The sequence below is a fragment of the Anguilla rostrata genome, chromosome 1 (assembly GCF_018555375.3).
Source record: "Anguilla rostrata isolate EN2019 chromosome 1, ASM1855537v3, whole genome shotgun sequence".
Lineage (NCBI taxonomy): Eukaryota > Metazoa > Chordata > Actinopteri > Anguilliformes > Anguillidae > Anguilla > Anguilla rostrata.
Genome location: NC_057933.1, coordinates 9742806 through 9756769, shown reverse-complemented (window position 1 = coordinate 9756769; position 13964 = coordinate 9742806). Strand labels below are relative to the sequence as shown.

At 45.2% G+C, this 13964-nt stretch overlaps 3 protein-coding genes across 3 annotated transcripts in view; 2 read left to right on the top strand and 1 right to left on the bottom strand.

The window, feature by feature from the left end:
• Positions 1-4270, top strand: part of nid2a (nidogen 2a (osteonidogen)) — a 28754-nt gene extending 24484 nt beyond the window's left edge. Inside the window, exons 14-17 of the mRNA XM_064321158.1 lie at positions 1443-1667; positions 2086-2255; positions 2498-2627; positions 3808-4270. Of these exons, the coding sequence (XP_064177228.1) occupies positions 1443-1667; positions 2086-2255; positions 2498-2627; positions 3808-4136 (854 nt within the window). The 3' untranslated portion in view covers positions 4137-4270. The remainder of the gene's footprint in view (positions 1-1442; positions 1668-2085; positions 2256-2497; positions 2628-3807) is intronic.
• A 691-nt stretch (positions 4271-4961) lies between these two features.
• LOC135239409 (nidogen-2-like) lies at positions 4962-8571 on the top strand. Its single transcript, XM_064308045.1, has 4 exons — positions 4962-4980; positions 5711-5834; positions 6416-6602; positions 7491-8571. The coding sequence occupies exons 1-3, from the start codon at positions 4962-4964 to the stop codon at positions 6573-6575; spliced, it is 303 nt and encodes a 100-aa protein (XP_064164115.1). The 3' UTR covers positions 6576-6602; positions 7491-8571.
• Positions 8119-13204, bottom strand: rtraf (RNA transcription, translation and transport factor). Its single transcript, XM_064321167.1, has 8 exons — positions 13012-13204; positions 12009-12133; positions 11594-11693; positions 11106-11186; positions 10535-10623; positions 9934-10002; positions 9334-9382; positions 8119-8835 (listed from the first exon to the last, which is right to left on the bottom strand). The coding sequence occupies exons 1-8, from the start codon at positions 13070-13072 to the stop codon at positions 8681-8683; spliced, it is 729 nt and encodes a 242-aa protein (XP_064177237.1). The 5' UTR covers positions 13073-13204; the 3' UTR covers positions 8119-8680.
• Between the last annotated feature and the right edge of the window lie 760 nt (positions 13205-13964).

Sequence of the window (13964 nt, the reverse complement as noted above, 5' to 3'; positions counted from 1 at the left end):
TATCTTAGTTTTCCTATCTTTACTACCGACTAAGAAAAAAACTAACATAATTAATCCATTACAAGTCCAGCTAAAATAGTCTATAGGCCTAGATGCTGGCGTACGACCCAATGGCATGTAAGGGCTACACCCGGAAAAGAGAACCGGGCAGTTATGACATCACTTTCAACTCGGTGCTAGACCAAACATCAGCAGCTCAGAAGCAGACGTGGTGTAATGAGCGGGGAAAAGCACTTCCAGAGGCCGTAATTTCCACGAGAGCAGCATAGCGCGAATTCCCCTTCCACATTCTGTTCGTCAATTTGTACAGAGCGCGTAGGGCCTGCCCGTGTCTGTGTTTCTGAGATAATTACAAAGCGGGAGAGAGAGCAGGAGAGCTCTAATCAGAGTCTGGCGGAGAGCCTCCACTCCAGCACACCGGGGGAGTGTGTGTGCTCTTCTCACCAGCATTAGATATGCGTCATGTTCCCCTCGCTCGTTTATGCCAAGCTCTCGATTAAAAAATAAATAAATAAAAATTTGCTGAAAGTGTTTCAGAAGTGGGGGGGGGGGGGAAGATTATAATGAGTAATAATAGACTTGGGCTAAATCCTTAAAGCAGCTGTTTTTTTTGTTGTTGTTTTGTTTTGATTTGTTTTACTGAAAGCAGTGAAGTTACTAACTGAAAGCAATTAGTCGGGAGTTGTTCTAGACCCGATCCTTTGAAAGTCTTTAAATGTGCGTGTGTGTGACAGGAGAAGGGAAATATTTACAGTGAGGTGAGCCGGGGGTAGAGGGCAGATCCTGTAGCAGGTTTACACAGCGGCAGGTGGGGGTGAACACACAGAGGATTAGTGTGAGTTAATGTACGTCCCATAGCAGGGCCTCACCCCCTGTCTATATTTCACCTGAACGTCACGGAGCTGCTGAGACTAACACAAGTGAGGTCACTCCCCGGAGCAGCTGCCTCTGCTTCGCCCCGTTCCATTCGCATTAATGCCCTGGAAGCGATGACATCACCACCCTTATAAGGTCACCAGGGGGCCACGGGGCCAGATCGCTAACGTAACGATACTCCCAACATTGCGACTTTCCAGGTCAAAACTCAAAACACAGCAGGGTTTTTTTTTTGGAGGAAGGAGAAATCCTGAAGAAACCTCTGTTTATAATCATCCAAAGCGAGATGGGTTTTTTTTGCTTTGCAACTGGGTTTTTGGTTTTTTTCCTCACATGAAAAGCAAAACATGTTTTGAATCCTTTTGTATTTTAAGGGTCCTTTTAAGGGTCATTTCTCCCCACAGACTCTGTTAAGAGATGGTGGGGACAGAGCAGCGATACAGGAAACTGGGCAGATAATCATGCTGTCTGTCTGTGTGTCTGTCTGTCGTTCTGTCTGTCTGTCTGTCTGTCTGTCGTACTGTCTGTCTGTCTGTTGGTTCCTCTGTCTGTCTGTCTGTCTGCAGTGGCCCCCACTCAGCGGTCGGAGACGGTGTGCGAGCGCTGGAGGGCCAGCCTGATCGAGCACTACGGGGGCCAGCCTGCCTCGCACAACTACCTGCCGCAGTGCGACTCCCTGGGCCAGTTCAGCCCCCTCCAGTGCTACGGGGACAGCAGCTACTGCTGGTGCGTGGACAAGGACGGCAGGGAGGTCCCCGGGACGCGCTCCCACGACGCCGTCAAGCCCGCCTGTGAGTACCGCCCGGCTCCCGAAAATCCTCCGCAGGTCACCTGGGCAGGCACCCTCATCGTCTTAAATCCCTTGGTTGGATACGGTTAAGACCCTGTGAGACCCTGTGTTGCAAAAATGCAGAATTTCTTTTCAGGCGTTCTAGAGACACCATTTTTCCCTTTCGCCATTCAGTTTAGAACTACATTTCCCAGTTCCTGAGGCCCTATGCTATATTTTAACAAGATATTTGGATTGAGACATTTTCTACTGTTATTCAGAATGTCTTGAGTACGCACAACATAGGCTCGAAAATACCACAATGTCTGGGTCTCACAGGGTTAAATCACTCGTTGTAACTCTGTGACTGAAGGGGCAGAATGACATACAGCACCTGGATCGCCCTGCTCATGGGACTTCCACTCTCTTTGCATCATCAGGTGTTCCAACTGTGGCCCCTCCCACCGTGCACCCGTTGCCGCGTCCCGACGTGACCCCGCCCCCCTCCGGCACCTCCCTCCTGTACGCCCAGGGTCAGCAGATCGGGGTGTTGCCTCTGAACAGGACCCAAATGGACAAGGAGAGGGCCTCTGTGCTGCTGGCACTGCATGTAATGTGTTTTTTCCCCCATCTTTTAGAGTTTTTCTGTGGAATCGTGCATCCAGTCCCCATTCCACCATTTTCCACAAATGAAAATCCTGAAGCTAATTAAAGTTCAGATTAAATAGTTTCACAGGCATACACTGGTTTAGCGGCACAATAAATAAAACCACTTCAGGAACGGACGGGTACGGTGTTCTGGATCTGTACGCTTTGATCTCACTCTCGGTTCTGCACACCCCGACTCTGCAGGGATCCATTGTGGTCGGAATCGACTATGACTGCCAGGAGAAGAAGGTTTACTGGACGGACCTCGCAGGACGGACGATCAACAGAGCAAGGCTAGAGACTGGAGCAGAGCCGGAGACAGTCATCAACACGGGTAACGTATGCAAACCTGTATTACACGCAGTCTCATTACACCGTGATCAAAACTATCAGTACACATAGGCCCAAAACTCAGTTACCAAGACAATCTATACACATAGGCCCAAAACTGTTACCATCTCCATGAATTCACGCCCACAGCCAGTAGAGGTCCAGGACCTGACCTGAGGCTTATGGAACCTGTCAAAGTATCTGGTTTCAGGCTGGGTTCAGGGTCGTTTTTTCACATACATTTTCTAGCTCGGCCCGGGTTCAGGTTTGTTTTCTAGTAAGTGAAAATAAATTATTTTATGTTTTAAATGTACTTTTATTTGAAGAAATAAACTTCTGATCTTTGAAAAAATAAACCTCTCGTTTTAACTCATCTCTATCTAGTTCATGTGTGTGAGCCCTGCTGACTGGTTGCAGTGGAATTTTTAAATTAAAGGGAGAACTTCTTAAAATTCCAAATGAGCTGGGAACAGATTTGCTTTGGAAATATTATGACATCGTTGTCACAACAAATAAAAAGCTCTCTGGTTATGTACAGTGTATGGCTTGCAATGCTATTTTGACCTATGATAGAAAGAAGACTGATCCCACTGAACTTATAAATACCGTCCCAGAACTTGCAGAAACTTTTTATGGCAGCGAAGGCACTAGTGAGATATGTAAAGCAAATGGGTCTAGTTAATTAGCCTATCATTACTGGCCTGCTGAGAGGGCCAACGTGTCTTGGTAAGCAGTGTAGCTACTGTTTACTATTCTATATGGAAATAAAATATAGCCTATTATATAGTTATTTGGTGTAACTCAAGCACATAGCAGCAGAGCAAAGCATTTTAAAACTGCGCCTGTGCGATTTTGGTTTCAGGCTGGGTTTGGTTTTCAAATTTGGCAGTTCCAGTTGGGTTTGGTTTTCAAATTTGGCAGTTCCAGTTTGGTTTGGTTTTCAAATTTGGCAGTCCCAGTCGGGTTTGGTCGGGTCGGGTCTCAAGGTACCGGGTACGGGCCAAGTTCTGGCTTCAATTTTACGCCTGTTCCTACCTCTAGCAAGTAGTGTGAACTCAACCCATTTTGCTATCCAGTGTGTGTCAACAGGCACAAACCTAACATCATTACAAATCCATTTCTGTGTGAAACAGAGAACAGGGTTTTGCCAAGCTGATGTAATAACGCGGGTTTGATGACTGCAGGTCTGACCAGTCCAGAAGGTCTGGCCGTGGACGGACGGCGCAGGCTCATGTTCTGGGTGGACAGCGGACCGGACAAGATCGAAACGGCCAGCCTGGACGGCAACAACAGACGGGTCCTCTTCGGCACCGAGCTGGTCAACCCCCGCGCCATCATCGTGGACTCCAGTGCCGGGTATGCTCCTCCCCTCCAAAACTCCCCTCAGACCTTTTTTAACGGATGTGTCACATGGTCGTCTGGAACGCCCCGCCCTCCTCACTCTGCAGGAAGTGACCAGTTCTGCATCTTCATTGAACATATTGCCCTGTGCTCCCGTCCTTTTAAGATGTAAATCCCCTTTGTGAGAGGACAGGATAAGGGATGCGGAGAGTAACAGAAGGACTGTGGCAAAAAGCAAGGGGACACAGTGGGGGGTTCTCCTCTTGAAGCCACAGCGTACTGTCAGAGCCACCTACCACCAGGGAGCCCTTTCACACACGGTCACTGCGGGACAGTTCCCAAACGGGGGAGGGGGAGGTAGAGAGAGAGAGTGGGGGAGAGACAGAGAGAGAGAGAGAGAGAGAACAGAGAGTGGGGGGAGAGAATAGAGAGTGGGCAGAGAGAGATAGAGAGACAGAAGAGGAGATAGAGAGGGAAAGAGATAGAGGGGAAAGAGAGGAGAGAGAGGGGGAAGAGGCAGAGAGGGTGGAGTAGAGAGATAGAGAGGGTGAGAGCGATAGATATAGGGAGAGAGGGTAAGAGAGAGACAGAGGAGAGGAGAGAGAGAGATATAGAGAGAGAGGGTAAGAGAGATAGAGAGACAGAGAGAGGAGAGATAGACAGAGAGGGGAGAGAGAGAGAGAGAGAGATGAAGAGCAGATGTTTGCATGTCACTAGCGGGGCTGTTGAGGACAGACCCGGCAGAGCTGGACTCGTTTATCACTGGGGAAGGGCCAGCAACATGTGGCCCAGGAGCCACCCATGTAGCACGCTCTCCGCATCTGGAAGGGTGGAAGTGCAGACGTAATCCTAATCCAAACCTTATGGGGAATTAGCACTGCTGCTCCGAGGAGTGCACTCGATTATGTGTGTGTGCCCACGTGTGTTAACTCGCCATTTTCAAACAGACTTTTTTTTTTTTCTTCTTCTCAATTGAAGGATTGCATAGGCGCAGAGAATGTACACGCGATGGACATGTAAGCGTATGCTGTCATGCATAGTAGCAATTAGGATAAACTTGTGTCTGGAAAGAAGGCCTTTCCTAGACAAAAAAGCTGTTCCACGACCCTTTTTGTGTGGGTTTTAAGTAACCGCGGTACCATGTGAATGTGGAAATTGAGCAATCACTGTATATGTAATGGGACTGACTGTGTGTATGTGTGTGTGCAAATGTGTGCGTATGCTTGTGCCTGTGTGTGTGTGTGTGTGTGTGGGTGCCTGCTTTAAGAAATTGTATTGACAGACTAATCGGAGGCTCCAAAATCAGACTCCACTGAGGAAACAGAGGTGCGTGCACACGGTATTGGTTGCCAAGCCTGACCTTGACCCTCAAGACAAGTTGCTGGCAGATGCAGGTATACCCCCCACAATATTACCTGCAACACTCTTGACCTTTCACCTCAGAAGGGCACATCTGCAATTGTCTTTTTGTTTTTAAACACGTAGCTAAAACATCAGCTAAACACGTAGCTAAACACATAGCTAAACACGTAGCTAAAACATATCTAAACACGTAGCTAAAACACGTAGCTAAAACGCATAGCTAAACATATAGCTAAACACGTAGCTAAAACGCATAGCTAAACATATAGCTAAACACGTAGCTAAAACACGTAGCTAAAACGCATAGCTAAACATATAACTAAACACGTAGCTAAACACGTAGCTAAACACATCGCTAAAACACCTTTCCCTGGTGACAATCAGGTACGAAGCGGCTGGAGTGCATCTCGCCGGACGGCTCGGGGAGGCGAGTGATTCAGAGTAACCTGAACTACCCCTTCAGCCTGGTGTTCTACGCCAACCACTTCTACTACACGGACTGGAGGCGGTGAGGGACCCCGACAGCCGCCTGTCGCCCATCCGTTACACGTTCCGCGCATTTCCCTTGAGTTTCAGTTAATTCAATTCAATAATTTTTAATGATACGTAGCCCACTTGACATCTGGGATTTGCCGTTGTGCTGATAATACAAGATTCCTCTGTTCTCGTCATCTGCGTGTGTTCCAATACACAATGCAGCTTTTAACATGTTAAAGCTTAAGTGTATTTACTGTGTTTAACCCTTGTGCGTGCTATGAAGATGTCCAGTTTATTCTTTTGGCAGCATAGCAAGTTGATGGACAGTAGCTGTTGATGGGAAGTGCAAGTGAGACTAGAGTGTTTATGAGACGGTCGTGTTGATGGGACAGGTAGAAGTGTTTGATGGGACAGGTAGCAGTGTTTGATGGGACAGGTAGAAGTGTTTGATGGGACAGGTAGCAGTGTTTGATGGGACAGGTAGAAGTGTTTGATGGGACAGGTAGCAGTGTTTGATGGGACAGGTAGCAGTGTTTGATGGGACAGGTAGAAGTGTTTGATGGGACAGGCCCCACGGTCTGGTACGTTCCCTCACTATGGTGTTTGTTACAGGGACGGAGTCATCGCCCTGAGCCGGGACACCAGCCAGTTTACCGACGAATACCTGCCGGATCAGAGGTCCCACCTCTACGGCATCACCGTCGCCTCCCCCTACTGCCAATCAGGTGACAGCTCCTCGTCCCAAAGCCGGAGGTATAGGGGGCAGATTTAAGAGACACGGGTCACGAGTCACCCACAGGTCAGTGCAATGCAAGCACCCCTGCAGTCCTAGGCTGCGTCTCAGTTAGTCTGTCTTCATTTTCTACCAAATTCTGGTCCGGTCCTGTATCAGGCTACAGTAAAAGGTTTTTGTGAAGGATATGTGCTTCAGCAATCCCCAAGATTAGGTCAAATAACTGAAATCAGAAACAAACATCCAAATAATAGATCTGTCATCCTCGTGCACCCCTATTGTTAAAGTTACTTGGCTTCATTTTTTTTTTTTTTACTTGGAGAACACCTGGGAGCAGAGTAAACTGCAGCCCTTACAGGATGGCTTCTCTTTCATCGAAAGGTTACCGTGCTTTGTTTATTAATGGTTGGTAAACTGCCATTTATGAAAAGGTGGGTTTGCATCATCACAAATAGCTACTCTTAAGACCCTTTAGGGCGAGCTGTGAAAAAAATGGGTACATCAAAATGCACCTGTGTACAGAATGAGAACGGAACGGACACCCGTAAACGAGGCACGAAACAGCAAATGACAGAGGACCCGCTCAGACCCTGTACTGCCTGCACACAGGGTGGCAAAATAGAGGGCACCTGCAGGCAAATCACAGTATTTCAGACCGAAATGACAAAAGACAACTGGTCCCCGCAAAGGCATGAGAGCACTTCAAAGGCAGGGAAACACAGAAGTTGAGCGAGACCTGTGCAGGTGTGTGTGCGTGCGTGCGTGTGAAAGAACGCCGGTGTGTGTGCGTGGACTCCTTTTAGAGAGATGTAATTTGCTTTGAAGAGGCACCTTCAGAAGTGACGTTCCGCGAGAAGATTGCACGCTTTCGCGCGAATGTCGTCGTATATCGGAAGGGGGCGGGGGGGGTTTCCGGTGTGGTGTCTGACACGGTGTGGCCATTATCTGTTACAGGGAGGCTGTAATGACAGAGCTAATACAAAATGGTGCTATTTGGGCAAGTCTGGAAGGGCTTGCAGAGTGAGGACCCCATGGAGACTCACGGAGGTACAGGAATTCAGTACCGGAAACCAACAAGCAAATCCCCAAGGACAAACCTTTTTTTGACAGTTTGTAAACTTGTTTTATACCTCATTTTTTCTACTGTATGTGTGTTTTTATTTTACGAAAGGCACAGAAAAAAGAGCCTGTTTTTTTTAAATTTTTTTTTTTTTTTTTAAAAGATGTGTAGGAACACAGCAATGCAGTATTTGTTTTATCCGTGCACTAATATGAATTTGTATTTCACATGAAATTGCATTGAAGTCTGCCCGAAATTTGCTACCACAGTTTTTTTTAATCATTTTATCTTTTGTAAGATGTAATATTTATAACAATAAAATGTGATTCAGGACTTGTAGAGCTGTAGTTACTGTGTCTTAGTACAGCATCATTCTGGTTACTTGGGGCCAAGAAGCTGCATTAGAGTAAGCTACAGCAGATAACTTCACTCAGAACAGGTCTTTTTACTTCAGTCCACACACCATATTTGGGAGGGTTTTTACTCAGTGCAGTTATCCAGCTGACTCTGGAATCCTGCTCCATGATACAGGTGACCCAGCACACCAGGATAATTCAATGTGGACTCTCTCTAAGAACAGGGTTTATATTTGAAGTACAGAAATTTGCTCTGTGCAACCTTTAGCATAGTTTCTCTTCCGAGTGCAAATGTATAATCCAGTACAGGATTTTCTGACATCGGATTGCCCAACGACAGGTAAACACAGGTACTGACACAGCCGTTTCCTCTGAATCAGACCTTATGACTCCCTTTCACCTTCCTCTTGAGCCATGCCGCAGACCAAACAAAATCCAACATCCTCTCTTCTCTTTTTTCCCCCCTTTAATGCGTTTTACACATCTCCGTTCCAACACACACACACACACACACTCACTGTACCATATGTTCTGCACACATACAGTATGATGGCTTTCCAAGACCTATGTCCCAATCTTGTCCACTCTCCCAAAAAACAAAAAACAAAAAAAACAGAAATCCACGAGAGAGGCTTGGAGAGAGCCGAAGAGCCCAGCGAGTCTGTGACCGTCTGCGCAGGCCGCAGGCCCATGCGTGCAGCGCGGGTGCAGGCGTCTGCGCAGGCCCATCATCTGCCCACTTTGCCCAGGCGGTGGTCGGTGCGGGGGTCGGCGATGATGGCCTGCACGGCCACGATGGCCTCGTTGATGCGCGTCTGCAGCTCCCGCAGCTCCTCCACGTGCAGCAGCCGCAGGATCCGCGCCGCCTCGTTCAGAGTGGCGTCTGCGCCGGGGGGAGGAAGGCGCAGAGGGTCGCATTTACGCACTGCATCACGTTTACGCATCACATTTACACACTTCATCGCGTTTACGCACTGCATCGCAACCACGCTTACTGCAGCTTCCTGGCTGAGTCCAGTTCCCTCTCATTCCATTCTGACTCATTAGGGACATAACTTCAGAACTTTAAAAATACATTTATTTACATTACAAACCCTGGAAAGTCCTGGGTTCTTAACAGCAGATCTGCAGACCCCTGGGGTTCCTTGACTGCACTGGCCAGTTCACATGCAACGACTATATATAAATTTGGGAATTTGTAGAAAATATGCATAACCAAGATATAAGATAGCCCGCCATCAAGATTTAGACCCCCCCCCCCCATTTCTGTATTAAAAGTGCGCTCTGTGCCCCTCCTTCCCTGCCTGGTTTGTATAAACTGCAGGATTTCTAGTCTTAAATAATAGCGCCACCTCATGGTGAAGGACTGTCGGTAACTTACCTCCTGTGTCAAAGCCCAATACATGCTTATCCAAGGAGACGGGTAGGCCCTTCAAAAAAAAAAAAAAAATATTATAATAGTCAGAAGAACACAGATGTATTATATATGAATACTTGGGGGAAGAAGTCTAGACATTGAATTAACTCTTTCGTGTCTATAATTCCTTGTCCTGATTCTGAAGTATTCCTACACAAAGTTCTCAATTTCGTTTGAATGTTAACACTGAAGTACAGGTTCACGAAGTACTGAAATATATTTTGAGCATATTTTTGCTATTAAAAACACATTTCTAAACTATTCAGAGCATTCATGAGCTCCTTATTCCCAAACGTAGGTTTAAAAATTAGCATTGGATATAACCATGACTCGTGCAACAGGAAAACACCCACAATTCCCTCTCCGCTTCCTTTAATAGCAAACATATTTCCGAGAATACATTTTCATCTCCGAGGACCTACAGGAGGGTAACTCAAACAATGCTACAGACAGACCGGACCAACACAGTCAACAGAGCCTAGTTGGAACGTGTACCTGTGAACTGGCAAGAGAAATAATGGGTTTTGCCAAAAAAAAATGCAATTTAAATTTTCCTCCACTCACCTCTTTCGCCTGGCTCGCTTTCGCTATGGCTTCAGGCGTTAGCCGTTCTTGGATCAGGATTCGAATAGCCTGCAAGGCCACAGGGAAAACAACTCAAACAAACAGCATTACGGCATTACATCAACATGGAGGCCGTGGCCCATCGGACAGCTGGGAAGCTCTTCCGGCTCCTCTCAGGCATGGGACAGTACCGTGGACTGCAGAAGGAAAATGTCTGGAGCACACGGATGCAATAAGAGCCATTTAATAGTCCAAAATGATGCTTTTTAAAAAATAAAAATAAAAATTTTTTATAAACATAACCAATGAAGACGCGGTAGTGTTGAAACGGGTCAGTCTTACTTTGCACCGTTACAGGGCTCGTATTGCATCCATGTGCCACAGACCTACTCCTTCTGAAAATAATATTACAACTAAAAAAAAACCAATGCATTCATTGATAAAAACACAAATCATAGTACAATGTTGACCCCAACCTCAGAAAGACTGGAAGAAAATGCACGGCAATGAGCTGAATAACAGTGGCTGACCCAGCGCATTGAAAGCGTCTGCATGGCTGACTTTCTGAATGAGCGCCATGGCTCCCGTAACACCTGGTTACCTTCAACATCACCAGATAGTCGTCATGGCGCTGGATCTGCAGGAGGTTGGCAAGGGCCATCACACCAGCCTTGAAGTCAGGATTGTTGCCTGGATACAGAGAGGAGGCTTTCAATGTAGAGGCAGGCTTCCGAATCAACCACCGCATATCAGCAACAGAACCAATGTGCCGCACTGGACACATCCCATAATCACCTGCTCAGATACTACACACCTGTTCTTCCAGACTTGGGCCAAACCAGTACCCAAAACTTTCAGACCACAGTAAAATTTTCAAGTGCTCCTGCAGATCAATTTTCACAGAAACTTGTAACATACCAAAAGAAGAAGTTAAACAAGAAGTGAAGTCTATTATTATTGAAAACAGAAGTAGAAAGACAGAAATCTGCAGGTGTTTTACTGGTGTTCAATGGGTTAAAGTGTGCATTTGGCCCAGGTCTGGTTTCCTCATTTGGACCCATTTACTTCAGGGCCTCAACAGATGTCTGATCACTTCTGTTTTACAGACCCGTTTCAGACCTGCCACCACAAGGCCACAGGACAAGCAGAGAGAAACCAAAGGAAAAACTCACTGTCCAAGTTGATGAGTGGATCAGATGGCTTCTCGGTGTTGTTGGACGCAGCCTCAGGTTTGCAATTCTTGTATTTGTCAACTGTGGACAGTTGAAATACAAAATGTTACATACAAGCCAGTAAGGGACTTGGAAACATGGCCATTGTACAGACTATGATGCAAGTTTCAGCATTTTACACCAATTTGTTCTGAAGCATCCAAGAATTGAACACAAATGTCAAACGGTTCTTGACAGATGTTAATTTCTGTTGTTTTTTTAAGAAACAAAAATGCTCTTAGTTTCTTCCTTCTGTGTGGTGATTTAATGGAAAACTATCCGGTCTTCGATTTCTGTATATTAGGTGAAAATGAAATACAAAGTACGACCGCCACCTCGTGGTCGATGTATGCACCACAGCAAGAATGTAAAATTGAACAGAATTGAACACATAAACCAATCCACATTATTAGTACCACTTAGAAGACAAGTGAAGCAAAGTAGCCTACCGTTATCTCCGTACTCAAAGCGAACAGCTAGGCCTAGCAGCCAGTCAACAGTTTCTTGTCGGTCTTGAGCGTTAAACGGACAGCTTACATCCTGCACATACTGAAAATAAGAGCATTTATGAAGCAGACCGCACCGACGTGCTATGGTTACGTTAAGACACTGATATACGCATATTCGTCAAATAATTCATTTACACATGAATCATTCTTTAAAACTGCGTAACTCAGACTTCTTTAGATAAACTTGTGTTTGCCTGTGTGGGTGGGAAACTGTACTAAAATTCACTCTAAAATGCAAAGCGTATTCCACGTCATATATTCGTCATGAGTCACTATGGGTAATAAATCATAATCCACAGTGATCCAATAGCAGGGACCTATTGCAGCAGATCTCGGTCCAGCCATCCGCATTCACCTTCTCAAAAAACTTGGGCCACTCTGAGCTGTGTATGTTCCGAAGGTTGCCCCGGTCTTCAATCTTGTAATGTCGGATTTTCTGATCTTCCAGCCACACTATAAAATTCCTGAACTCTGTCTCATCTGCACAGAGAAGACAATGATTACACTATTGATCACAATATATCAAGGTACTCCGCACCACGACGGGAAGTGTTACAACAGTTCAACAAAAATCTACTCGCATTTGCATTTTGCCAGAAATGATTGTTACATTATACATTCATCTAATTTAAGATAATCGGTTTAAAATATACGTGTCGACTACTACTGTTCGTCCATCGTAGTAACTGACGAACCTGAACACACACATAGCTAGCCAACTACAGAGCTAGAATGCTGTAGGATGATCTAGATTTGGAGCCCATCAACCCAGGACCTGGTGAGGCACTGCCCATTTAGTCATGTACTCCTAGTCAATAAATTGTCATCACACACAACTACACTCGCGAACGACTCGATGGTCGACTGCAAGCTTTGCAGCCGTGGCAATTTCCAATGGCGATGCCAAGCTAACGTTAAGCATGTTAGCCCTTCTTCAGTTCATGAAGCTAGTTGGGTGGTCACAACGTACGCATTTTATAGAAGTTAAAGCTAAAAACAATATTTATTGATGCGCATCACTGGAACATTCAACAGAAAAAAGCTAATAGAAAACGTGGCTTGGTGACAGAAGTGACTTGCGAGCGTTCAAGATGCTAGTTAGTTAGCAGGTCAATATATCCGCCATTGAAATTGTGCGCCGGAGACTTGTTTGTTGTTAGTAAAGTTAGGTTCCAGCTAGCCAGTGTACAAATAGCCAGATAACTAGTTGGAGACCACATTTGCAGGCAAGGGCCCGAGTTTCCACTCGTTTCATAACTAGCTTGTAGCTTGCTAGCTCGTAATTCCGCCGGCAGGCTCCAGATACTACGTCACTCCCTGCAGTGTGTCAAGTTCTTGCTTTTTCTTTTTTTTCTTACCTTTACAGTCAAAACCCGAGGGGTTGTGGTAGTCTAGTGCTGTGAGCTTTCTTCGAAACATTCTGGGGAAAAGCCAGGGAAGTCAGAACCGTTTTTATTTAGCTAAATATAAATACCTAAGCGCAAAAGCCTTTCTGGTGCGTTCTGATTCAGACTTGGCGTTCTGACAACGTCACCACGCCACTTGACTGAAAGCGAAGCCGTCCAATAAGAGTAGTGAAAAATCATGCGTTTGTCCAATTAGAAACAACGCGGTGTGTGCATTTTTTTATGCACATCCTGCACGAGGGGTAGGGGAGGTAGGCAGCTGTGTTAACCGGCACCGCGAGATATTTTCTTATTGTCGAACATGGCATAAATTGGCTTGTGGTGTAAGATCATAAATATATGATTAGAATTTTCTTAAATGAACATTATAATGCCTATATGACAATCACTACTGGTAAAATGAAAGCAATGGAGTTCTAGAACACTGACTTAGAATTTTGAGGGGGAAAAAAAACATTCCAAAAAACCTTCTCTTCAAAGGATTAAAACCAAATGCTAGCCAATTTCAAAAGAGATCTCAACCTTGTAATAAAATATATGGAGGGCAGAATTTCGAATTATGATAGGAAATAAATTATTTTAGGTATTTTATAGAGCAATTTTTCAAATCTTATTGCTTTTATAGTGAATTCATGAAAAAAGATGTGGAAAGTTCACATTTTTGTCCTATATAAAATGTATGAAAAATCATTTAAAATATAGATATCACTCTTTATTTCCATTAATTTAATTTTGGCTTCATGTACTTCAAAATATATAAGGCTGTTCTTTGTTTCATCGGAATATCGTGGAGGCAGAAAATCATTCTAAGCTAAATATTTCAATTTTACTCTTAATTTCAGAGAAATAAACAAATACATGCACAGCACAGGAAATATTCACATTGCTAATGTTCTTGTGTTATT